This window comes from Camelus dromedarius, chromosome 27 (assembly GCF_036321535.1).
Source record: "Camelus dromedarius isolate mCamDro1 chromosome 27, mCamDro1.pat, whole genome shotgun sequence".
In the NCBI taxonomy this organism is placed as follows: Eukaryota; Metazoa; Chordata; class Mammalia; order Artiodactyla; family Camelidae; genus Camelus; species Camelus dromedarius.
The window spans coordinates 2536171-2562954 of NC_087462.1; the positions used below are offsets into that span (position 1 = coordinate 2536171).

Here is a 26784-nt window from a genome sequence, read left to right on the forward strand (position 1 = left end):
AAATCTCACAGGCACAAATGAGGTATTTCTCTTAGAGTAAGGTGGAGAGAAGAGGCTGAGGATGCGGGGGTTCTGTGCGAGGACCAAGGAAGAGCTTGCAGGGGTGTCAAGCTTACGATCTGGGAGACGAGCCATGGCCCACCGGGATGGGAATGGGAGCCACACCACCTGCCTTCCAATCCTGCTTGCTGTGGGGCCTTGAGTGAGTCACTTATTCTTTCCTAGCCTTGGTTTACTCACCTGTAAAATGGGAACACCTACCTCTTTGGATGGCATGACAAACAAGAACTCACGTGCTACAGGGCCTCGCACATGGCAGGAGCTCACAGTGCAGCCCAGGGTTGCGAGATCTTCCAATTTTAAGCAATACCAGAAATGGGTTTTCGTAAAGTCTCACAATTTTTAAATACTGGCAACTAATTCAAATATAGCAAGCAAACAACCCCACTAAACAAACTGAAGAAAGCAGGAGCGAAACTCAGACGTGGTCTGCAGGCTGCCAATTTTCAACCTCTGACCAAGAGCAAGGAGTGGGAGATGTTGTTGATGAACGGGAATAAAAGGTCACAAATTTACTCTTGATAAAGCTGCCCCTTAAGCAAGGGGCCTAGGCTTTGTGCTGCTGCCGTCAGAAGTCACCTGCTACTCACAGGGGGAGTGTGCCATTGCACCAGAAGGCCCAGGGCTGCTGTCCCCACGACAACGAGGTCCCGGTAGGTGCCGCCTGCCCAGGAGGAAGAGCTGAGGCAGGAAGCTGGGGGCAAAGCATCGACATCTGTCAATGCAGGAAGAGGGGGACTGAAGTACACCGGTGTGACAGACTCAGAAGTCCTGGCTGCTGTCCTTGTCTTTGGGTCCCAGGCAAATGTCTTCTGATGGGCTTTTGGTCTGAATTTTTGTTTCGGGGAGTCAGGCTTTCTTGAGTACATCATTTAGATAAGATTTAGAATGCAAGGCTGGCAAGACCCATTGATATCATTTTGTTCAGAGTTACCTAACTGTGAGGACATGGAGGCCTGGAAATGGAAGGGACTCATCTGGGGAGGCCACATTCCCCCACTGAGGGCTCTCTCCTGTGGGACATGCTTGGCTTGCTTCTAAAAGGCCACCATAAAGGACACACTGGATCTTGAGTATGGACCTCACTTCAGAAGGGCACACCGGAGGCATTTACAGGCAGGCGATGAAATGTCTCAAGGATGGTCAGGAGGAAAGACAGGTCATTCTGGGTTTGCTGTAACAATTATTTCTGTTGCAGACTGCTTTCAGAGAATCATACTCGGTGAGAACACACACAACATCAAAACCATTTAGACTCTGAGAAAAAAATCAAGTGGAAATAAGATCTTCCTGGACTCACTGCTGAGAAACCTCTCATAGCACTCTCCTTTTAAACTACGGACTTCTTCCAGCACACAACTCTTTACCCAGTAATTTATTACCGCTTCTCCTAACACCCACCAAATGGCATAAACTAAACCTGACTGGGATTGAATCCGAGTGCCGAGCAGGTGGAAAGCTTGGCCTCGGCGATCACCTACTTTGCAGCGCTCAGGCTCAGTTTCCCTGGCACGGCTGTGATGACTCACAGGATTGAGACGTTCAGAGCTTAGATGCTGCACCCTGGAGGGAGATACCCGAGGCTCACATGCTCACAAAAGACATTCATCAGAGAGGATATTTTCAAATCTGTTTTATTGGCAATAAGGTCACATTTCAGTTACTTTACGTGTATACGCATACATACACACCCAGAGAGATTATTTCATTTGGGACTTTGGTTCACAAGGGTTTTATACTCAAAACATATAACATACTATACATTCATACCCATAACAATTCTGATTTTTCTAACAGATTTTTTTTTTACCGTGAGAGCCTTCTATACATTCTCCATGTGAAATGCCCATTTCAGAGCTGATACTTCCAGAAACCAGCCTGGAGTGGGGTCTGATGAAGTAAATCCTTGGGCTCTTGAGAAGATGATGGCAAATTTCATTCCCCCACCTCCACCTGCAACCTTCCTTACAATGTAGCCAGGAGTCTCCAGCTCCCAATCAGACCAGCCTAGCTCTTCAAGACAGCACTGGGCTGCTCATGGTTCCCGAGGCAGGGATTCCAGAGACCGGTGGTGGGCGACTCTTGAGACTCAAGGGCGAGCCAGATTCTGTTTGGTGGTGGAGCCCCAGGAATTCTCTTGTCTTCTGAGGAGGAATATGGTCCTCACATGGAGGGTGGCTACACGGTTAGCCCCGCTGGTCAGGTGCTTAAGAATGCTGTTTTGATGACACACGCTGGTTAAGCTAAAGAAAAAGCATTATGTACACGGCCTCCTAGAAGCAGTGCAAGTGAGAGGAGGCCCAACCAGGATCAATACGGCCATGCCCTTTTACTGCCGCGAGCCAAGTGGGTGAAAGGCCGCTGTGGGAGCAGTAGAGGGCTCGTCCATGGTTCCAGCCCTCTCCTGCTGCTTTAAGGGGCAGAAAAGCCTCCACAGCCACATCTATGCTGGTCTAGCACGTGTGCCTCTCCTGTCAACAGAGGGCGGTAGGACTAGACAGCCAATCTGAGTTTCTCATGAGCAAGTACAACAGATGTCAAACCACCAACCCTGGATTCAACAAATGACATTCAAAATTAAAAAGAAGGCAATGGGATTTTTTAAAAAAAACACTCATTCCAAGAGTCTTAGACATTATAGCTCATTTTATTCCCAGACAGCAAAAACTCACCAAGGAGTTAACCTTAGATAATGGAACTGACTTTCCAAACTACAAAATGCTATAGAAACAAAGCAAAGCAATTCTCAGTTCTTAGTAACAGTTAATCTAAAAAGGCAAGTGGACAACTGATGTGCCACAAATGCAACTTATCCTTGGGGGGAAGAAAACCTGCCCAAAGCGAAGTATCTACCAAAAAGAGAAGTCCTGTTCCCCTAAAATACTTACAAATGAATTTTCTACCTTAAAAAAAAAATCTGGCAACCTTAGAATTATCCTCTAACACAAGTATAAGAGAAAAGGACAGGCAGAGGATGTCAGTCCCCGGCTGGTGGCGGGTACCTTGGTACAAGAGACAGAACAAGGGAAAAATTACCAACCAGTTAGACCTTGGGTGGTGCCAAAAATCTGTCCTACCAAGATTCTAGAATACTCTATGGGTAAACAGCACACATCAGATTTAAGGTGCCACAGACATGAAAAAGGACATACAAAAAAGAGAGAGAGAAACAAGCAAAAAAACTGTGCTTTGTCAAATTTTCCTAATTTTGTTTTGAATCAGTCAGCATTCCTTGCCTTAATGAATAAGCTGTCTCAACAGCTCAGAGCTGTGATGAAAACAAAAACTGGTATTAACTTAACACACACAAACACAAAAACCCAGAGCCTTCTTAATCGATTAAAACCAGTCAAAACGGAGGACTCCTCCTTCCAGTTAGGATATTATACCTTTTAATTATCAAATAATCTATATCTTCAACATTATCCTTCTATGATTAAACATGTTAAGAACACAAAGCAGAGGTCACAAAGTGGAGGCAAGTGCCATTTGTCCCACATAGTCTGAATTTGGTTCTGGTATTTGAAACTTGGAGGATTTCACATAGAATGGGGAGTGTGAGTTCTCTAGGAAACTGGGAAAGCCTGCCACTCTGGGTTCAGTCTTATGTCTCAGTGACAAGTGGGGGGAGTGGGGGGTGCAGGGTCTTTTTTGGTCTCCCCCCATACACTCCCTACCATCTCAAACTCCATTCATTCGTGCACGTCTGGCCCTGACAAGGCCATCTGCAATCCCTGATCTCAAGTATCACAAACTTTCAGTTTACTAATATAAAATAAGGAATGAATACAAGGTTTATAATACCCTTTCAATACACTTCCCTTACTTTTCCAGGACTACTCAGTCACTCATTCAGATAAATGGTCTTTGTCCCCTTACCTCCATAACCATATAAAAGAACACCACTACACTCATGTGAAAAAATAATTTTAAAGAATCATTTGAAAATGCTTTTAAATTTTATGTATTTGTTCTGATCACTCTAACTACCCATGTTGGTAGATCCAGACAAAAAACAAAATATAAAATAAAACTGAAAAATTCAGAAACGGAATATACTCTGATATTGACAAGTTGACTTTTGGTTCTATAATGGATAAAGTGAAAATTCAAAATTCACACTTTAAAAATTTTAATGTACCTAATATACTTGTGATAGGAACTAAGACAGCATAGTTCTGTCATTTGAAAGATTTTCCTTAAAATATACGGATACCAGGTTTCATTTGCAGTTGAGAGCTGCCACCCAAAATGGCCTTCCAAGCAATGACTCCCTTCAGTCAATCCCTAGCAGGTATTTCAGCCTTACTGAGACGGGCATTTTAAAAAACAACAGCCACCACAGTCTAACAGGGAAACTCCTGTGTCTTGCTCGCCCAGGGTCCACTTCTGGGCACTCCCACCAGGAGTAAATGGAAGCTGCTGCTTAGCTGCAGTCACTGTCACAGGGCCAATTCAGACTTGGCCACAGGTTCTCACAGGCCCCTCTCTCCCGCTTTTGGGTGCAGTGGTGGGTGCACCCCAGCCCCTGAGGCAGTGACACCAGATTCTCCCAGGTAGCTATGCTTCTGGGGCCTAAGTTCAGGGGACGGACAGGCCTCGGAGGGTAAGGTTCACTCTAGAAGGGCCTGGAGACCTGGGGTGGGGAGGGGTGCAGGCAATGGAGGCTGGCCTGGGGATGATCAGGACCAGTATGAATCTGACTGCAGCCGCTCCTAACTGAACAGGGGGCTCCCACTTGGGGGTGTTAACGGGAGCTTTCCTGTATGGTAGCATGGGGCTGCCTGTGCCACTCCCCACGGCTGGCGAGGGCTCTGGTGCCTTTCCCAAGCTATCTGAAGTATCTGGCGCCTCTAAGAGGGAGTTTTGAGAGACACAGGCTGGGTCACTGTTACCATCCCAATGAGGCCGGACCAGATACTTCCTCAGCTTCCTCACTCTTGGAGGGTAATTTTTCAAGATATGAAGAATGTGGCTCTAAACTATAATCTGACTAGGACCCAAATTAAAGGGACAGGATCCAGGCATCAGTGTAAAGAATGGCGGAACCCAGTCTCCACCGGCAGGCCCCCTGCTAAGTGGCTGTGCTCAGGCTAGGTCTGCCACAAGTGCCTCCCTAGGCTCAAGCATGCCCTACCCTGGGGCAAGGGCATGGCCTGGGAGCCAGGCGGCCCGCATGCCTAGCCGGACCCCACCACTTGGAACACCAGGGATCCTACACCAGTTACTGAGCCCTAAGCCTCGTCTCCTCACCAGCAAAACGGGCATCAAAATACCAACCTCACAGGATTACTAGGAGGACTCGACAAGATATCAAGTGCCTGGAACTTTCACAGCACAGAGAGTTGGTAACCAGCACTTTTTATTATTACCCACCGCAAAGAGAGTTTGATGGAGTTCCAACCAGGCTGCCAACTTCCTGACACTGTCCAGATGAAGGAATTCAGCTATTAAAATTTATGCCAAAAGTTTGTTAATATAGAGCTTCTCCTGACAGGAAATCAAGTCTTACACCAAAATCCAGCAATCACCTTATTTATATTTAACAACAATGCAAAGGAAGAGGTAGCCAGCTACACTGGACGGGTAGAATTTTGACAAAACTGCCAGAAGGGAAATGGAAAGCAGACCTCGCCAGCCTGTCTTGCTCTGCCAGTGGGGACCTCCAGCACACAGCTCTGAGCGTTCCATGTTTTCACTACCAACATGACTTCACTCACACAGAGCCCTGTTGGATTTCTTGAGCAACTGTCAGCCTTACAAATGAAAACTGCGTTCAGTGCTAATTAAATGCACTGTCAGATTCAATTTTTCACATGGGATTAATCCTTAATTCTGAATATCTGCAACACTAACTCTAACTTTTAAAAAGCCTTATAAGATTTAGAAGACCACATGAAGTAAAATAAATGAAAACTATCATTATTAACAAGTAATTGTAAACCTGTCTTATACCTTTAAGAGTGAATGTGTATCCAATTCTTACTGACCAAGAATTTTAAAACAATTCAGATTCCAACCCCATTTATGAATGACAAAGTACGGAATATTCCTATCCAGGGCTATAGCTACCAATTTTAAAAGCCAAGAACACCTATGCAAAATTCCTCTAAGAAATAAACTGTTGTCTTTGCTTTGGTAATTTATGAAATGGGCTTTGTAAATAGTGTTATCCAAATACTACCATAAAGTTAGTATTCACAAATCTGTTATCTGATCAGTTTTTCCATGACGCATTGTGTAAGAAATACATACTTTGAAAGCAGCTGAAGTTTCCAAGCAAAAGTCATTTCCCCAAAAACAGAATGTCTGGTTAACTTAAAACCATTCAGATAATGCAGATTATCTTGTTTCAAGGTTTTGTGAGACTGAAATTTATTTTGCTATGATTCTCATGTTTTAGTTTTAGTTAAATCTCTCTTCTTTCAAGGAAGAAACCACACTCTTGGGTACAATTCTAAAGACACAGACTAGTTTGACATTGAGTTCATGGTAGTTTAATACCCTTAGTTACGTGAGTGTTTACTGTATCACCTAAGTCATCAGAATACACACAATAGCTGGGCCAAAATGTATACGCACATTAATTCAAATAACAAAAATATCTACTGAAGCACAGCAATTACCTAGCTGAACAGTGTAAATACGCAATTTCTCCTCTGGAAGGTAATTGTAATAGAAAGCCTAATATTCAAATAGTTTTCCATTATCTGAGTGAAGAATGCACTGAAGAAAGAGAGAAAAAAGAGAAAAAGAGAGAAAGAAAAGAAAGAAGTGGCAGCAAGCAGGCAAAGGGGTGAAGCATTTCCAAAAGGGCGCGATCTCTGACAGCCTGGCCGAGCTCTGATGCTCCCTAACTAAGCACTGGCGTTCAGAATACCACCAAGGATGATGGAAACAGGGGAGGATAACATAGAATGTAACACACTATTCCAGAAAACAGCAGGCCAGAAATTCCTTCCCTGATAGAAAATTCCTGACTAGCCAGCACTACACCTTAGAGACCACTCTGGATGCAGAAAACGTGAGGAGCTCTCCTAATTTCCACAACCCTTGCTTCCAAGCCCTGACCTACTTCCTTCTGATCCCAAAAGAAAGAACACGGCAGCATCACAAGGACAGGGTAGAAGAGGTGGCACTAACTTTCCACTAGCCTTGCCTATTTTCAGCGCGCTGAAATATAGTGTGAATGAAACGTGCAACACAGACCCCGGTGTAGCAGGAGCCTCTCAGTATCTAAGGGGTGGTTCGAATCCAGCCTGTGAGAAACTGGCCCCAGAGGTTCTGCTAGGCCAGCAGTTGGAAACTGACACTAGGGCAATAAATGAAAACAATGTGGGGAGGGGGACACTTCCCCCAGTTACGCCAGCCCTGCATCCCTGCCTGGGAACTGGTCTTGAGTGCCAGGCTGCAGGGCTGAGGCAGCAGAGAGGCTCGGAGGAGAAGCCTTGGAGAGTGGCGTGTGTGGAGGGGCTATGTTTGTACATCTGATGTACATAGATCCCTCCTTCCCCTGGCTGCTTCCCTCACCTCCATCTCTTCTCCAGGCTCCTTTCTCTCCCCTCCCAAACGTTTGGGTCCCTATTACTCGATCTCAAATATCCAAACGCCTACTCCCTTCAGTTTTGAGGTCCCAGGTCCCTCAACCCCTCTTTACTGTTCCCCCCTCCTCCAGGAGCCCACTCTCCCATTGGGTCTCAAGACTTCCCTCAGGTCAGGACTGCTACCCTCTTGAGTTTCTGCCCGACCCCCTAGTCAGACCTCAATCCTCTCCGCCATGTCCCTGCCTCTCCCTCTGTTACCCTCCCAAATCTCAGTTCTCTCACACCCCTCCCCCCACCAGGGGTCATACCTCCGAACCACCCCCCCCCCAGCCAGGCCAGGAACCCTCCCGTCTGTCTTCCCTTCCAATCAAGGGTCAGTTTCCCACATCCACTCCCCCCTTCCCCCGCCGAGGCCTCTGCTCCATCCCCAGCCCCGACAGGTACCCTGCCAGGTCTCCGTCTTCTCCCCACCCCGCACCCCCGCCAAGTCCGGGGTCTTGACGTGCCGCCGCCCTCCCTCCTTTGCCCTTGCCCCTCCCCCAGTCCGGCCACGTACCCTCCCAGGCCGGTCTTCTCTCCTCCACCTCCCAGGGGCAGCCTATCCGCTCGTCAGATCTCGACACCCCCTCAGGTACCTGCGCCCCTCAGGTACCATCCCTCCGACAGGTCCAGGACCCTCTCCCACGTCAGAAGCCCCTCCGCTCTCCCCGACAACTCGGAGCCGCGGCCTCCCCGGGGCCGCGGCCGGGCCTGGCGGCGCCGACGACGTGGGGGCCGTTACCTGTACTGTGAGCCGGCACCCTGCGCGAAGCCGTAATAGTTACTCGCCGCCATCTTGGCTTCTCTTCACAGCGTCAGCCCGCCGGGAGGCTCGAAGGGGCGGGGCCGCCGGCTCCTGACGTCATCCGGGCCCGCGCCCCGGCCGCGTGCCGCTCGCGCCCCGCCACGCGCCCCAGGCCCCGCCCCCCTCCCGAAGCTCGCGCCTTCTCTCTTCTTATTCCGCGTCTGGGGGCGTGTCTCTGCCTGGAGCCCCTGTCTTCGAAAGCCCCGCCCCTTACTTAGAGCTCCGCCTTCCCTCTGGTTGCTCAGCATCCGGGGTCTGCGGCTCGATCCTCCCATCCCCCCGCGACCCAGACCCGGCCCAGTTTCTGTTCAAGCTCCGCCCCTCGCCGTAAGCCCACCCCTTAACACCAAGCTCCACCGACTCTTGGCTGTTCTGCATCCGGGGTCTCTGCTTCGAGCCCCGCCCCAGCCTCCAGCCCCGCCCCTTATCGGATCTCAGCAGTACCTTGAACCACTCAACTTTGGCGGTTTTACTTTCTTGCGCACTTGGGTGGACTTAATTCCCCCGCTGACCGTTTCTGGCTGGATGGGTGTGGCCTTATTGATACTCCCAAGTCCTACTTGTCCCTTCTGCAGCCCCCGGGGTGCCAGTCTTTTCGTGGGGCCTTCTAAGGGCCGATTCAGCACCTAAAATTGGGTGGTTCTAAATTAGTGGTTCTCAACTGGAGGGTTTTGCCCCCAGGGGACACTGGGCATGTCTGGGGACATCTGTGGTTGTCACGACTAGGGGTGCTCCCGGCATTAAGTGGGTGGGACCAGGGATGCTGCTCCACATCCCCCAGTGCCCCAGGACGCCTCCCCACCCCAACAGAATATCCCAGCCCCAATGTCAGCAGTGCTGAGGTGGAGAAATCCTACTCTAAGGGTAATTCATTTGGAAAGACATTTCGTGATCCACTTATTACAGGTGGGGCCATCTTGGGGGATGCAGCGGTGAGCTATATGACATCAGTCCTCAGGAACTTAGAATCAGGGAAGCAGATCATAACCAAACTATTAATTACAATTATGGTACTCCTTTGTTAAGAACAGCTTTATTGAGATATAATTCACACACCATACAATTCACTCATCTAAGGTGTGCAATTCAGTGGTTTTTAGTACATCCTCAAAGTTGTGCAACTATCACCACTAGTTCCAGAATATTTTCATCACCCCAAGAAGAAACCCTGTACCCCTTAACAGTCACTCCCCACCCCTCCTCCCTCAGCCCCTGACCACCATTGGTTTGCTTTCTGTCTCTAGGTTTTGCCAGTTCTGGACATTTCATATAAATGGATTATTACTCAACAATGAAAAGGAATGAACTCTTGATATATACCACAACTTGGATAAGGCTCTTGAGAATTATGCTGAGTGGAAAAAGCCAGTGGCAAAGATCACACGCTCCTAGGATTCTATTTACATAAAATTCTTGAATGGTCAAAATTATACAGATAGAGAACATATCTGTGATTTCCAAGGGTTAAGAACATGGGATGGGGGAATGAGGCATGTAAGTGGCTATAAAAGGGCAACATGAGGATCCTGTGGTGATGGAAATGTTCCATATCTTGACTGTATCAGAAGCAATAATGCAGTAGCATGGATGGACCTAGAGATTATCATTATAAGTGAACTAAGCCAGAAAGAGAAAGAAAAATACCATATGATATCACTGATATGTGGAATCTAAAAAGAATTTAAAAAGAGGACACTAGGGTGGTGGGAACGGACAGACTGGGATTTCAAAATGTAGAATAGATAAACAAGATTGTACTGTGTAGCACAGGGAAATACATACAGGATCTTGTGGTGGCTCACAGCGAAAGAGAATGTGACTAAGAATATATGTATGTTCATGTATAACTGAAAAATTGTGCTCTACACTGGAATTCGACACAACATTGTAAAATGACTATAACTCAATAAAAAATGTTAAACTTTAAATAAATAGATAAATAAATAATAAAAAGAGGACACTAATGAACTCATCTACAAAACAGAAACAGACTTGCAAACAGAGTAAACAATCTTTTGGTTACTGGGGAAAGGGGGGAAGGGATAAATTTGGGAGTTTGAGATTTGCAAACATTAGCCATCATATATAAAAATAGATTTAAAAAATTTCTTCTGTATAGCACAAGGGACTATATTCAATACCTTGTAATAACCTTTAATGAAAACAAACATGAAAATGAATATATGTATGTATATGCATGACTGGGACACTGTGCTGTACAGCAGAAATTGACACATTGTAACTGACTGTACTTCAATTAAAAAAAAAGCATAGTGATCTTGTACTATAGCTTTGTGAGATGTTACCATTGGGTAACATGGTGGAAAAAGATACACGGGATGTTTCTGTATTTTTTTTTTACAACCACATGTGAATCTACAATCATTTTAAATGTTTTAAATTAATTCTTTTAAAGGCAAAAGAAAAGAGTACACTTACCGACCCTGATGGGGCAAAGTTCTTTTACCCCTTTTTTAAGCAGGCACAGGGCTAGTTAATTCTTGGACAGAAACCATGGCAAGCCCAGGGTGCCAAGGAAAGCCGTATGGGTGATTTAGTGGATGGCATTCTTCCATTTGTGTCTTAATGACCATGTGTGGTCACAAGGAACAATCTAGTGGGTCTGGCGAATGCAGCTCTGCCACCTTGCTCTGGCTAAAGGCCAGCGTGGTAATTACATACGGCCTCTCTCCAATTCCCTGCAGCTCTAACTAGATAACTCAGGCTGCATGCTTTTTACAAAAGCAGGTCTGCTTAAACGTTTTCTCTGGATTGCATACTATCTTCCCTTCTTCCCGTTATTTACAATAAGCACTGTGCTAAAGGCTTTACATGCACAATCTTATCTAGTCCTCACAATAGCCTTCAGAAGTAGATGCAGTTGATTCTCATTATTGGTAGCAGTTCTGCTCTACAAAGTTGCTGCAAACACTGAAACAGGAAATATTGAACCATTGCTCATACAGGAAACACAGGGTTAGGTTCCTGCAAGTCTCTGGTCACAACATTTTCGTCAACCGATCAATACATAACCTTGTGTTATGTGTGTTTTTTGTTTAAAGACATCTTATTTAATATCCCTTGTAGGTTCTTTAACATTGAACTCACAGTGAAAAGCACTGTAACTCATGCATGAAAGAAGCTTATCTAACATGTATTTTCTCCTCAAGGCACATCACAGCCTTCTTGTGCTAACAAACACTAGACAGCACTTCAGCACCATGCATGGGGGTCACTATAAACAGCAAAATCACCAACAAAAGAACAAAAATGTTAAAAGCACACCACTAGATAAACCCCCAAAAGAATAGCTGTTTACTGTTTAGGCTGAAATAAACACCACCTGGTTCAGCCTCAGCTGGGAACACGTGAACAGCCAACATTCAAACTTTTCACTTCTCTGTCGTCTACAAATGACCCTGGAAGCACCATGAGTATTTATTTTGGAGGTTACAAGTAAATTTCAGCCAGTAGGCAAATCTACAAATATGGAAACTGTGAATAATGAGGATCAAATGTAGTTGTGTGAACCCCCTTTCAAATTAGAAAAAGGAGGCACAAGAAGGTTTAGCAATTTCGTTGCCTCAACAAATTTTACTGACAACTAACTATGTTTTCGGGTATTCGGGTTTTTAACTCCTGCACTGTTGATATTTGGGGCCAGATACTTCTATTTGGGCGGTGTGGGGGGGGCCTGTCCTGTGCATTGTAGAGTATGTAGTAGCGTCTCTGGTCTTTACCCACTCGATGCTAGTATCTCCTCCCTCCCCCAAACTGTGATGACCAAATATGTTCCTATACATCACCAAATGTCCCCTAAGGGGTAAAATCATCCACAGGTGAGAACCACTGGTCTAGGGATTAAAGGTACAGCAATGACAAAAGGCAACATCTCTGATCTCACAAAACTTACATTATGGGGGAACAGGGGTGAGGAGTTAGTATTTAATGGGGACAGAGTTTCAGTTTGGGAAGATGGGACAGTTCTGGAGATGGATGGTGGGGATGGTCACACATTGTAAATGTAATACCACTGAACTTTATATTTAAATATGATTAGTCCACAAATGATAAATGCTGGAGAGGGTGTGGAGAAAGGGAAACCCCCTTACACTGTCGGTGGGAATGTAATTTGGTGCAGCCACTATGGAAAATAGTATGGAAATTCCTTTAAAAAACTAAAACTAAACTTACCATATGATCCAGCAATCTCACTTTTGGGCGTATATCCAGAGAAAACACCAGTTTGAAAAGATATATGCATCCCCAATGTTCATAGAAGCACTATTGTAAAGCAGCATTTTACAATAGCCAAGACATAGATGCAACCTAAATGTTGCAAAAGATGATTGGATAAAGAAGTTGTGGTATATATATACAATGGAATACTATTCAGCCATTAAAAATGAAGTAATGCCATTTGCAGCAACATGGATGACCTAGAAATTATCATACCAAGTGAAATAAGTCAGACAGAGAAAGGCAGCTATTACATAATATCACTTATATGTGGAATCTAAAAGAATGAGACAAATGAACTTATTTACAAAACAGAAACAGACTCACAGACATAGAAAACAAACTTATGGTTATCAAAGGGGAAAGGGTGGGGAGAGGGATAAATTAGGAATTTGGGATTAGCACATACACACTACTATATATAAACTAGATAAACAACAAGGTCCTGTGGTACAGAACAGGGAACTATATATTACTATCTTGTAATAACCTATAATGAAATAGAATATGAAAAAGAATATGTATATATACATATGACTGAATCACTATGCTGTACTCCAGAAACAAACACAACATTGTAAATCAAGTATAAAAAATACTGGTAAATAAATAAATAAATAAGTAAATATTATTAGAATGACAAATTTTATGTTATGTGTATATATATATTATATATACATATATATATACACATAAACCACATTTAAGATCAGGAGGCTTTTACTTTGTTGTTGTTGTTGTTTTTCTTTGAGTGGGGAAGTGATTAGTTTCTTCTTTTTAAATTTATGTTTTCAATGGAGGTACTGCGGATTGAACCCAGGACCTTGTGCAAGCTAGGCATGCACTCTTACTACTCAGCTATACCCTCCCCACTGTAAAAGAGATTTAAAAATCAACCAGGGGAGACTATAGCTCAGTGGTAGAGTGCGTGCTTAGCATGCACGAGGTCCTGGGTTCAATCCCATATACCTCCATTATAAATAAATAAATAAATAAACCTAATTGCCCTTCCCGCCAAAATTTTTATTTTAAATAAAAATAACCAGACAAGAGCCAAGTTTGGTGCACTCAGCAGCTTGGCGATGGAGGCTGCAGCACCACGGACAGCTCCCGGTGCGCTCTCATGGAGGAGTTGCTGCTGCTTTACAAATGGTCTTCTGTCCAAAGTGCCTTTCTCCCTTTTCTTCATCCATCCAACTCTAACTCACTCCTCAGGGCCCAAGTCACATGGTCACCACCCCTGCCCCGCTATGGGAAGTCTCCCCATGCTCCTCCCCACCTCCACCCTCGCCCCTCACCCCGGCAAGCCACTCTGCTCCAAAGATGTCTCTAAGTCAGCCCAGACTCCCTTGCCCATCTGCTTCTCAGAGTAGGAGTTCTATGAAAGCAAACTCTTATTCACGTTTCGGACCCCAGTGCCCAGCACTAGAACTGACCTGGATTTACAGTTCAGTGTCTCTCCCCAGAGCTCCACTTCCTCCAGCCAAGAGATGCAAAGTCCAGATCTTGTGCTGGAGGCTCTGGGCTCTCCTTCCCTGCTGTGGAGCAGTTAGTTCCCTTTATGCCTTGGGTGTAAGACCCTGACGTAGTGGGTGGGGCAGCCACGTGAATAGCCTGTCGTCTGAGATCCACAAGGAGAGCCAGAGTCTATGCATTCCATCTGCGTTTCCCCAACATTTCCTTTGTGCTGGGTCCTGCCGCCCTCTGCAGAGAACATTGCAGTGTACAAGACCAACCAAGTCTCTTTTCTCTTGAAATTTATATTCCAATAAGGTGGGGTCCTAGGATAAACAGAGAAACAAGTAAATTTCAAATAGTGGTGTTATAGTAAAAAAAAAAAAATCAGGCTCCTCAATATCTTAAACACAGAATCAGCGTATGTTCCAGCAGTGCAACTTCCATGTATATACCCAAAAGAACTGAAAACAAGGATTAAAGTAAATCCATGTACACCCATGTTCATAGCAGCGCTATTCACAACAGCCAAAATATAGAAACACTTTCTGTTTATCCACTGGTGAATGGATAAACAAAAAATAGCATATGTATACAGTGATTCAGCCATAAAAATGAATGAAGCCCTGGCACACACTACAGTTTAGATGATCCTTGAAAAATCATGCTCAGTGAGAGAAGACAGACACAAAAGATAGTGTAAATATATATTCCATTGATACGAAATATCCGGAAGAGGCAAATCCACAGAGACAGGAAGTGGATGAGTGCCAGGGGCTGGGGGGAGGGGGGATTAAGGGACTGCTTAATGTGTATGGGATTTCCATTTAGGGTGATGAAAAAGTCCTGGAACTTGATAGTGGTGATGGTTGCACAACATTGTGAATGTACTCAATACCATCGAACACATACTTTCAAATGGTTAAAATGGTCAATTTTTATGTTCTGTGTATTTTACCACAATTTAAAAAATCATACTGAGAAGGAAATCAGACTAGGTAATGAGATGGAGGATGATGGAGTGAGAGGCAAGATAGGGGGAGTCAGGGAAGGCCTCTCTGAGGAGATTACTTCTCAGCTGACACTTGAATAATGCCAACGTCTGAGGGAGAAGCACTCCTGACAGAGGGAACCAGCTTGTGCAAAGGCCCTGTGGTGGCAATGAATTTGATGTGTTCACAGAATAGGTGAAAAAACAACCGAGTGATTAAGAGGGACAGAAGGTAACAATAAGCATCTGTTCCTACTAAGGGATCACGCATTAGGTTCCTGTGGTGCCATAACAAAGTACTACAAACTAGGTGGCTCAAAACGATTTTTTTCCTCTCTCAATTTTGGAGGCCAGAAGTCTGCAATCAAGGTAGTCTAGGGACTGTAAGAGAGAATCCATTCCGTGCCTCTGGGACTTCTGGGGATCCTTGGTATCTCTTGGCTGCAGAGGTTTCACCTTGATCTCTTTGTCTCACGTGGTGTCCCCCCACACAGGTCTTCTCCCCTTCTCTTCTCTTATAAACTCACTTGTCATGTGATTTAGGGCTCATCTTAAATCCAGGATGACCTCATCCTTAACGTAATTCCATCCGCAAAGACCCTCTTTCCAAAGAAGGTCACATTCGCAAGTTCTAGGGGTTAGGAGACAGACATATCTTTTTTGAGGGGGGCACCCATTCAATCTACCAGTCTAAAGTTTTTTTTAAAGCAACACCGGAAAAAAAAAAAAAAACGTGCAGAGAACTTTTCTCATGCTGCGGCACTGTGCTAAGCCCCCGACGGGCAACATCTCATTAAACGCTGAAACGCCAGTACAATAAACTGAGTCCCAGAGGAAAAAATCACTTACCCCGCTGGGTCCCCCAGCTAGTCAGTGGCCAAGCCAGTGTTCAAACCCACTTATGGTCTGAATTCAGAGGATGCACTCAACTCTGCACCATTCTATTAAGGCCCTGAAATCTCCCAGGGCGGCGCTACCACACGCACAACTGCAGGGGGCGCCTTTCCCTCGGCGGCCCCGAGCAAGTGTGTCTGCAAAGATTCTGCCTCCCCAGCACCCAGGCTGGCCTATGATAGTAAGTGGCCTGCTGAGGGACCCATGACATGGGTCCATGAGAAAATTACTCCCTCCCCTCCTCCTAATCTAAGGAATGAGGCCATCGCCGCCACTTATTTATTTATTTATTTATTCCTTGTTTTGTTTTTAAATCTGTGATGCGCCATCAGGAAATCATTTCCGCTTCTGCCCCTGGTGAGGCTCTTAGAAATGCTCCCCTCTCAGCCAATGGAGAGCACCGATTCTGGCAGGGGGCTGTGCTTTTTGGTCAGCCCTGCCCCCACCCACCCACCCTGCACACAAAAGCAGCATAATTAACTGTCTTAAGGAAGCCGAGCCTCTGCCAGCAGCGAGCTGGCAAGAAGAAAACACCTCGGTGGCACGAGCTGTGACGATGACAGGGGACGCAGCCGCAGCTGAGCGAGGGGGAGCCGACCGCTAACTGCAAGCCGCTCCCCGTCCCTGGACAAAAGCTCCCTTCTGCGCCCGCCACGTTGCTCTGGGTGACCTTCCTTGGATGCAGAGCCGGCCCCTGCGTTCATCTTCCTCGGATGCTCTGAAGGCCCGGGGACCGCGCTCCGAAGGCGAGGGATGCCCGGCTGCATCCGCCCGGGGATCGTCTTTGTTTGCGCGTAGCCGGGAGAGGCCGCGGAGGTAGCTGGGACTCACGCGGAGGTGAGTCCCCTTTCCTCCTCCTCGCCCCGCCGAGGGAGATTGTCCCTAGGCGTCTGCTGCTGGCAGGCGGGGCGGGTGGGAGCGGAGACCCGCGGTCTTGTGATCCTTCAGATGGCAACACCTGCATTTTCCCCCACGCGCCGCACACACCCCCACAGTTCGCCTCCTCTCCCACCGTTCACCTGGAAGGCAGAGGACTGCACCATTTCCAGGACGTGCTTAGAGATCAGGCGGATCAAACCGTCCGCCCCTCTCCGGGACGCTTCCTAAGAGGCCGAAACGTACACGTCCCACCTCTGGGCATTTCCTATTTATAACGCCGTGAGCGGATTTGGAGAAAGGATTTGATAGGTGTGTACACAGAGGCTTGCCTATGGGTGGGGAGGAAGGGAGATGGTTGAAGACGGAGATTCCTCCTCCTCGGTCCGAACTCGTGTGTGACGTGCTAACCATTCGGCACCACAGCGGCAAGGAGCGCTTGTCAGCCTCCGCTCGCTGCCTTGCTCGCCGTCCTGGAACGTGAAGTCAGACCCAGAGCGCAGGAGCGTCCAAGCGCATCGGGGGCGCCCCCACACCCCGCACTGAGAGGAGTCTGGGGCCAATTCGTGTGACTCCAGATCCTCAGCTGTGGGTGGGGCGGAGGTGGGTGGTCCCTTCCGGGGGCTGAGGTCACACCCAGCTCTGGATAAAGAAAACAGGCGCAAAGACCACTCCCTTCGGAAAAAACGGATTTCTATTGACGGGAACGTTCCCTCGCAGGAAGGCTCTGGGGTGGTTGTTGCCCGTAGCATCAGGAAGAGATCTCTCTTTTTCCCATACTGCATCTTCCTGTCCCTCCTCCATGAATGAATGACGACATTCAGGGCAGTGACGAGAATCCAGTGAGAAACTCTCACTGAGGTGGGGAAGGGTCAAATTTCAGACATCTCCTCCTGCCCACCTGGCCCTCACCCGTCTGGGGCTGCCTCTGAATCCTCCCTCTCTGAGCTGCTACCCCAGAGGCAGGCCCACCATCCACAGGGGCTTCGGTCCAGCGAGGGGCTTTGGAAGACACACCCAAACTGACAGCCACAAACCAGCTCTAGAGGGGCAGCCGCAGCGGGGAGGGGGAGGGGGAGGGGTGGAGGCGGGGACCTTAGGGGCTAGCAAGTGAGGGTGACGACTTCTCACTCTCATATCCACAGACCTTTGGGGCCGGGCCCTTCTTAGTCACGAGGGGCCATCCTGGGCACTGCAAGGTGTGGAGCAGCGCCCCTGGTCTCCGCCTACGCGATGCCAGTAGCCCCCACCCCCCGCAACTTATGACAACCAAAAACGCCTTCAAGTATTGCCAGGCGCCCTGGGGAGGGGGAGTCAGCCCCGGTTGCGAACCACTGGCTTAAAGCACAGAACCTGTGCTGTTATTTGAGTCATGAGATCCTGGGTGTTACGCCCAAAGGGATCATGGAGATCGTTTCTAGACCAATTCTTCATTTACAGACAGGGAAACTGAGGCAGGGGAAGTCACCATGCCCCAAGGTAGACCCGAATTCAGCCTCACTCAGCGGTTCTGACCACACTCCCAGACAGCCCCGCACTTAAGCCACCACCTCAGCCCCCACTCCATCTCTGCTCCCAGCTGCCTCCTCACGCCGGTCAAAACAAAACTGGCATTTTGTAGTCGGTAATAATTATGATTCTGATTCTCAGTCCCAGTCACTTTCCGCACTGCCTTTTTCAATCCTAGGGTCAGGTTGTCAGGACTTGCTTCTTCATGATGGGGGTTGGGGGTACAGAGGGGCAGGACAGGTGGGCTGGGGCAGACAGAGATGGGTTGGGGTTAACCAGGTCCTGTTTGAATGTTGGTCCCAGCATGGGAGCTTAATCATATCAGTCATCAACATTTTGGTATAAATGGCATTAACTCACTTTATTGCCTCCCAGTTGAAGTCCAAGGTGGGGAGGGGCGGTGAGGGTCCCATGGGGAGGGTGACTTTCAGACCTTCAAAGGTAGCTTATAGCTGGAGGCTCAGCTCCTTATTTGGCTCAGACTCCAGACCCACATGGGTGGTCAGCTTTCCATGACTCTATTTTCTCACGTGTGAAATGGAGAAGCCTCACAGGGCTGGACAACGATTCCGTAAGATGATAGACCCAACAGCTCTTTGCAGATCGATCTCGGGGAAGTTCTGTGTGGGTAGGGGGTGGTCATTATGATGACTGTCCAGTAAAACCTCCGTCCATGGCCCTCCTTCAGGATTCATCCCTGCATCAAGTCAGTACCTCTTCCCAGCCCCCATGGGGACCACCGAAGCCACACTCCGGATGGAAAACGTGGACGTGAAGGAAGAATGGCAGGACGAGGCTCTGCCCAGGTACAGCTCCCCAGGTCTCCGTGTCAGCTGCGGAGGGAGTCGGCCCGGCCCTTCTCCCCGATGTGGTGCAGAGACACCCCAGTTGACCAGGCCAAGCACATAATTAACACTTGCTGAATTATTTAAGATTGATTCCCCACCTCCCCTCATCCCCACTCCTGCCAAAGTGCCCAAATAGCTCCCATTCCCACACTATTGTAAGAAATCAAAACATCCTTCTAGAACCATCTCATGGATGATTACAATCATCTCACCTGGGTTCCCATGAATCCTGGTAATAGTGTAGTTTTACCTGCAGCAGCCAGAGGGGCAGTGTCACACGCCTGCTTAAAAACCCTGGGGCAAATGTTCCTCCCACAGAACATCCGGGTTTCAGCCTCCACTTTCTTCTTCACCCTCACCTCCCATCACTCCCTGCCCCCTCATGCCCTCCAGCTCCAGCATCTGCCTTCCTGTTCCTTCACTGTGCTGGGCTTCCTCTGACTTTCAGAATTCGCATTGGCTATTCCCCATGCCAGGAACACTTTTCCCCAGACACCTGCCTCTGTCACCTCCTTCAGGTCTCCACCAAGAGGCCACCTTCTCAGAGAGGCCCTCCTGGCCCTTTCATTATCCCCTCCCCCAGTCCCTGAATTGTCTCCTTCCTAAGTAACAGCCCATCCAAGATACCCACACCCTAATCCCTGGAGCCGGAGAGCGTTCCCTCACATGGCAAAAGTCATCTTGCAAATGTGATCGAGTTGAGGATCTGAAAAACGGGGAGATGATCCTGGATTATCCAGGTGGGTCCTCAGCATAATCACAGGGGTCGGCAGAAGAGGAGGGCCGTGGGGGATTTGAATAGAGAAGTAGGAGTTGTGATGACGAAAGTGACAGCTTGGAGTCACGGGAGGAAGGGGCCACGAGCCCAGGAAGGCAGGCGTCTCTAGAAGCTGGAAAAGTCACCAATAAAGATTCTCTCCAGGAGCCCCCAGAAGGAACCAGCCTTGCTGACACCTCGCCTTTGCCCAGTGAAACTGAGTTCCGACTTACTTCTGGCGTCTAGATTCATAAGCGAACACATTTGTGCTGTTTTAAGCCACTAAATGTGTGGTAATCTGTTAGAACAGCCGCAGGAGAGTCGTACGATCTAATACGCTAAGTATTTCACATACTTCTCTGGTTACAGTCTGCTCCTCACCGTGGGACCCGTGAGAGCAGGGGCCTTTGGTCTGATCCCTGCTGTATGCCAGCACCACCGGAATGGAGCCTGGCATACAGTCGGCGCTCAATAGATACTGAGACACGGTCGCTGGTAGGAGTTGCAGGGAGGAAGTGGCGCTCGCCCACGGCTCAGATACTTGTCTCTCTCCTGTTTTCTCCTCCGCGTGGCGTGGGGTGAGAGAAAACGCCGTCAGCACAGGCTCCCCCTAACTCGTTGGCTGGACACAGCTGCCCAGCTCGCTCGCACTTTAATGCAAGGTGTTCACCCCCAGGAGGTGATGCCCAAGAGTTAGCTACATAACCATCTGGGAAGAAAGAGTCTAAGGGACGGGGCATGTTCACCCCGGAAAGGAGAGTTGGAGGAGGATCTCCAGCTCCACAAAACCTCGGTCAGCGGTCAGCAAGGCACTGAGGGCAGAACTAGGCTGATGGGCGACCACAAAACGGATGCGGACTATATGGACTCAAATGGCCCGATACGTACATGCTTTATCCGGCCGTCCCCATGCAAAAGGAAACGGGCCGGTGGGGGCCGTCTGGAGCTTCCTGCTGACTGTGTCCCAGGTGAAGCTGCAATGTTGAGGGCATCACCCCCTCATTTGAGAGTCTAGGCCCTCTCCCAAATCTAGTCATTCTCACTGTCTACATTTCATGCACATACTCGTGGTTCTGAAACCGATAGGTGTCCCATCTCAAAACAGCCGAGAATCTCTTGTCTGCCCAGTACCGTTGTCTGCAGGAATACAGGTATTTTGGGAAAGAGACGGCGATCTCGTTGGTGCCGGCCTCCGGTTCTCTCACTGTTAGAATGTCTTTTGCTCTGCGTTCCCTCCTACCAGTCTTTCTCTTCAACTCAATATAAGGAGTGCTAATGCCTAGGTGTGTAGAAAGGGGGTCTCATGGCGCACAGACCTGGCAGTTTGGGCGAATTAAGGATCATTTTTGGCAAGGACTCCTGGTGGAGTTAGCGATGCTCCGGAATGGGCAAGAGCTGCCTTTGAGAGCGGTCCCTCGCTCCAGGTGTGGGAGATAGGTTTCCTCCCATGGAAAAAGTGGAAGCAGATAGGTTTGGAGGCGTCTCCAACCAGTCCCAGCATTGCTTACTGTTCCGTCCACAAAGTCTGGCCCCTACCGAGACCAAAGCTTTCTTGGGTCCAGACTTCGAGAGCCTCCTGATTCAACCCCTCCTCCAGGCAGCAAACCCCAGCCCCTCCTGGATGTTAAAAATTCTCTGATGACCACAGAGGGCTCACCTTGCTTACTCTAATTTTATTTCAAGTAGCACAGGGGAACCAAGAGGGCACGAGCTGTGGAACTGAATGACTACAGGGTCTGATTCCAGTTTCCAATGGGCTTGCTCGGCCACCCTGAGCAGCTCTTCGAGCATCTTTGTACCTCGGTTTTCCTACCTATAAAATGGGGACAATAATCTCTGGCTCACAGTCACAGGAATTCAATGAGGCACGTGGGGCGAGGCGGCCGAGACAGGCTGTGAAAACGAGGAGGGCTGCCCGCAGGGGTTGCCACCCTCGGTATCAGCATCATTCGTATCAGCTCTATCTGATTCACACTGGTTCCTTTTTTCCATCCCCCTCCATAAAAAGAGACCCCCCCTCCCAAGCCTTGTGGAGACAAAATGGGGCTGATTGCAGCTGCAAATGTGAATTTCAAGTGAGCCTCCCCAGCTGCAGAGGGTTCCTCTCCCTTTTCAGTAGTTCAGTGTTTGCAGGACAGTGGCCTGGCTGTGTGGCCCTGGGTCAAGAACACGCTTTGGTCCAGGTGTCTGTCCTCCTCGTTCTGGGGGAAGTGAGCACAGCTCCTTAACACGGCGTCCAGCTGCGTCCCAACATAAGCACCTCTGTCTGACGCCAGACAACCCCCAATTCTATTCCTCCCAGCCCAGGGGTCCCTGCCTGAGGGCATCTTTGAGCTGCCCCAGGCGTGCCCACAGCCTCTCCTGCTGCCGTCATCTTGTGGCATCTTCCTGCACCGCCTGCTTTTCTGCAGATTCCTGTGGATCCTGAGCTGGGAGCAGCCTGAAGATGATCTGTCTCACGGCCTCATTTCCCAATTCATTCATTCCAGTGCTAGGTAGGCACTGACGGGATGCCACGCCCTGGGCAAGACACTGGGGACACGTGGAAAACGGGGGAGTCTGGGGCAGATGAACAGACAGAGGTGCTGGAAATTGCACAGAAGGAGAAAGGGCAGATTTATCTGAGCATCTGAAACTCCAAAATTGCTGATAAATAATTTTTGACGCCTTTCAGCAGTTTCCCTCTTTGGTTCCCTTGGCTTAACTTTGCAGGAGTCCTATTACTAAGCCCCAGTGCTGCTGGCCCAGCTTTGAGCCTTAGAAAAGCCTACTCACGTCCAGAAAGAGTTTTGGCTGCTACTGCGCACCAGAAGTGGCCACGGTCAGGCAGAAACAGAGGCTGGGCAGCCCTGGACGGGACACTGAGGTGGCACTGCCAACCTTCACGCCACCAAAGCTGGGGGCACCTGTCACGAAGCAGGAGGCATGGTCATAGGTCCTGAGGCCCACATTTTATGCCCAACTCCTTCGTTTCACACCATGAGTCACAGTGAGCCAGAGGCTAGGATCTGAGGGTAGAACTAGATCCGGGAGCTGCCTCTGAAGCCAGAACTATTGCAGCAACAGCTATTTCAGGGTGACAGGTGTTTCTAGATTTTGGCCTTCCCCTGCCACTTACATAATGTGGCACTCAGTCCTTCCTCACTCAGTCCTTCCTTCAGCCAACCCTTGCTGAGGGCTGCTGCTCCGCGGCCAGGCCTGTGACTGGCTCATCAAAGCAAGAGAGGAAGAGACACTTCCTCCCCTTCAAGGCCTCACAGTCTGCCCAGGAAGCAAGCACTTAGCACTCAGTACCGCAGACTCAGCGCTAGGGGAGGTTTCCGAGACAGAGTGCAGGGGCGGGTGGAGGTCAGGCCCCGACAGGGCCTCCTGGAGGATGCTGACCCAGCCTTAAAGGCGTGGCAGCTTCACCAGGCAAAGAAAGCAGGAAGGGGCCTCTAGGCAGAGGGGGCGGGATGCGCCGAGGCACGGGGGCAAAGAGGACCTTGGTGGCAGGGAAAGCAGCACGTGAGCCGGGCCGGGTTACGGGTGTCGGGTTGGCGGGCGCACACGCGCCACGTCCAGCAGGGGTGCCCAGGAGAGGGTCTTGGATTTCACGCTGAAAGGGTGCGTGAGTTTCCCAGGGCTGTCATGGCAAGGAACCGCAAACTGGGCAGCTGAAAACAGCAGAAATGATTCTCTCACAGTTCTGGAGGCTAAAAATCCCAAATCTAGGTGTCGGCAGGGCCATACCCCTGAAGGCTCAGGCAAGGATGCTTCCTGCCCTGCCCCTTCCAGCTTCCGGGAGTGGCCGGCAGTCCTTGGCTTGTAGGCGCATCTCTCCAGCCTCTGCCTCCACCTGCGCACAGCTTTCTCCTCTGTGTGTCTGTATCCAAACTTCCCTCTTCTTATAAGCGCACCACTGACTGGATGTAGGGCCCGCCTCGCTCCTCAGGATGACCTCATCTTAACTTAATATCTTCAATGACCCTGTTACCAAACAGGTCACATTCCCAAGTACTGGGGGTTAAGACCTATGTCTTGGGGGGGATGCAGTTCAACCCACACCAGAAGAATAGAGCCACACGGTACACCTGGAATATTAGGGGGAACCCCACTTTCTACATGGGGTAAATGTACACAGGCTGCCCGTCCCGGGCTGAGAACAAGTGCTTAGGGAACCACCTGGATCCATTTTAAGTTTGTGGAGGGGGTTCAGCTCTGCATGAGCTGAGGTGTTCTGGGAGCTTGGGGAAATAACTAGATCTCACCTGGCCCTGAAAACTGCAGCCCTGTGGACCTGTGGGGTTGGTGCACATGTGCAGACTGGGCACAAGGGGGCAGTAGAGGGCAATGCCTGGACTCGCCTCACCACTGGAAAGGGTTCAGCCCTCCAGGTGTCCTCCAGCTTAGCCTCAGTTTCCCCTTCTGTGAAATGGGCTTCTACCTGCCCCATAGGTATTCTATAAGGAGCAAATAAGATGCTGTCAACATTACAGCACAGTGAGTGCCCTGTCCGTGGGCAAATTATTGTTCCAGCTAATTCTGGAACAACAGGATTGCAGCCTGGGGCTGATGTGTGCGGGGGAGGCAGCGTAAATGAGGGAAGGCGCTGGAAGGAAATTCCAACACCCAGGTGAGCAGGGGTGATGGGCAGTCACCTCCTGGTGGTTTTTACCATGCACAAAGTGCAGATCCGATTCAAGAAAAGCCGGCAATCTCGACTTTTTTGTCACATCTCTGATTTGACAGCAAATTTTAAATGTGGGATGCTGTGTTGGCAGGACAAAACTGGGGGGGGGGTTGCATCAGCTGTCAGTCTCTAATTTCAGAGCGCGATTGTGGGTGACCTTGCAGGTAGGCGGTGCGCCTCCTGTCCTGTGGGACCCAGGACTTGCTCGTGAGTTGCCAGTGCCCTCCTCATGTTGAGAGCAGGGGCATCAGCTACAGACCAGAGGCACAGAGCAACGTGCACTGGGAATGGCGTGTGAGTTGAGTCTTCAGCCTCGATCTGAAAGAAAAGAAGATGGCTCTTTAAAACCTTCTGACTTCATCTGAAGCTTGCTTTTTTCTTTTAAAAATTGAGGTGGCGGGGAGGCTATAACTCACTGGTAGAGCGTGTGCTCAGCGTGCATGAGGCCCTGGGTTCAATCCCCAGCGTCTCCGTTAAAAACAGAGAAATGAGATGAAATTTACATAAAATTAACCATTTTAAAAGCACAACTCACATGTTGTGAAACTATCACCTCTCTCTAGTTTCAAGACATTCCATCACCCCAAAATGAAATGCCACCCCCATCAGCAGTCACCCCCCAACCTCCTGGCAACCACCTCCTGTCCCGTGGACTGGCCTGTTCTGGAGGTTTCACATCCACGGAGTCACACACTGTGTGTCCTTCTGTGTCTGCTTCTCTCACTGAGCATCGTGCTCTCGGGGTCCGTCCACGTGGGAGAGGCTGTCAGGGCTGCTCTACTTTTCACAGCTGAGTGGTGTTCCATCGTATGGATGGACCATGTTTTGTGGGTCCAGTCATCACCTGATGGACATCTGGGTTGTTTCCACCTCTTGGCTGCTGTGAATCGTGCTGCTGTGAGCATTTGGGTAGGCGCTTATGTGTGGATGTGTCTTCATTTCCTTTGCTATTTTGACCTTTGACCTCCACAGAGCAGGGCAACATCCATTTCATCCTTTACCTCCAAGACCCGCCAAAGCACCTGGCAGGCAGTGGTTACTCAAAGAGCATTCAAAACAAGGTGGATGGGTGAGAGGTGGGTGGGGCAGGAGGAGGGAGGAAAGGCATGGATAGATTGCCCCCGGCAGAGGGTGCCAGCTCGTGCCCTGCGAGGAACAGAGGCGCGGGAATAAATGGTTCTGTAAAAAGGAAGGAAAAAGCATTCTACCGTCCTTCCCCATCCCTCTTTTCAGCTGAGCTGGCACTGCAGTTACAGAGATGAATTAGCGCTGCAGTGCTTCCCTGAGTCAGCACGCCCTGCGGCCAGAGCCTCTAACGCCCCGTGCAGTCTGCAAAACCCTCTGCCTGGAACTGGGTATTTCCCTGGGGAGCAAAGGAACGGGAGAACCTGGGTCAAAATCAGGCAGTGTGAGCTGTGGTCCAAAAATCAGTCCGAGCATTGCCAGAGAAACAGGTCTTATTTTGCAAATTCGTGTTCCACCAAGCATTAAAGGGGCACAGATACAGAGTTGGCCGCCTTTCTTTTGTCTTTAAGGTGACTTTTTAGAAGTTTCAGATGTACAGGAAAAGTTGCAAGAATATTACAGGAAGTTCCACATACGCCCCGCATCCAGTTTCTCCTGTGGTTAACAGCTTACATTAGGCTGATATGTTTGTTACAGTTAATAAACTGATACTGATACACTGTTGTTAACTGAAGTCCACAGTGTATTCAGATTTCCACAGTCCTTTCCTCCTAATATCCTTTTTCTTTTCCAAGATCTCATCCAAGATCCCATGTAACATTTATTTGGCGGGGGAGGGAAGTTAATTACAGTTTTTATTTATTTACTTACATTTTTTTTTAAATGGAGGTACTGGGGACTGAACCTAGGACCTTGTGCACGCTAAGCACACACTCCACCACTGAGCTCTACCCTCCCCCCACCCATGTGACATCCAGGCGTCACGTCTCCTCAGGCCCCTCTGGGCTGTGACAGGTTCTCAGACGTTCCTTGTTCCTGATGCCCTTGACGGCTCTGAGCAGGACTGAGGTCAGGGCTTCCGTAGCATTTCCCTCGGTGGGAATTTGTCTGGTGCTTTTCTCATGGCTGG

At 48.9% G+C, this 26784-nt stretch overlaps 2 protein-coding genes across 10 annotated transcripts in view; one reads left to right on the plus strand and one right to left on the minus strand.

The window, feature by feature from the left end:
- Nucleotides 1-8508, minus strand: part of ZFR2 (zinc finger RNA binding protein 2) — a 39446-nt gene extending 30938 nt beyond the window's left edge. For 5 of the 9 annotated variants that reach the window (XM_031436944.2, XM_064479743.1, XM_064479740.1 and 2 more), the window contains exon 1: nucleotides 8386-8506. In XM_031436944.2, the coding sequence (XP_031292804.2) occupies nucleotides 8386-8438 (53 nt within the window). In that variant the 5' untranslated portion in view covers nucleotides 8439-8506. Of the gene's footprint in view, nucleotides 1-8385 lie in introns of all 9 variants that reach the window. The other 4 variants (XM_064479741.1, XM_064479738.1, XM_031436943.2 and 1 more) reach the window with 3 other exon arrangements.
- A 7995-nt stretch (nucleotides 8509-16503) lies between these two features.
- Nucleotides 16504-26784, plus strand: part of ATCAY (ATCAY kinesin light chain interacting caytaxin) — a 28048-nt gene continuing 17767 nt past the window's right edge. The window contains exons 1-2 of the mRNA XM_031436955.2: nucleotides 16504-16864; nucleotides 19101-19218. Of these exons, the coding sequence (XP_031292815.1) occupies nucleotides 19142-19218 (77 nt within the window). The 5' untranslated portion in view covers nucleotides 16504-16864; nucleotides 19101-19141. The remainder of the gene's footprint in view (nucleotides 16865-19100; nucleotides 19219-26784) is intronic.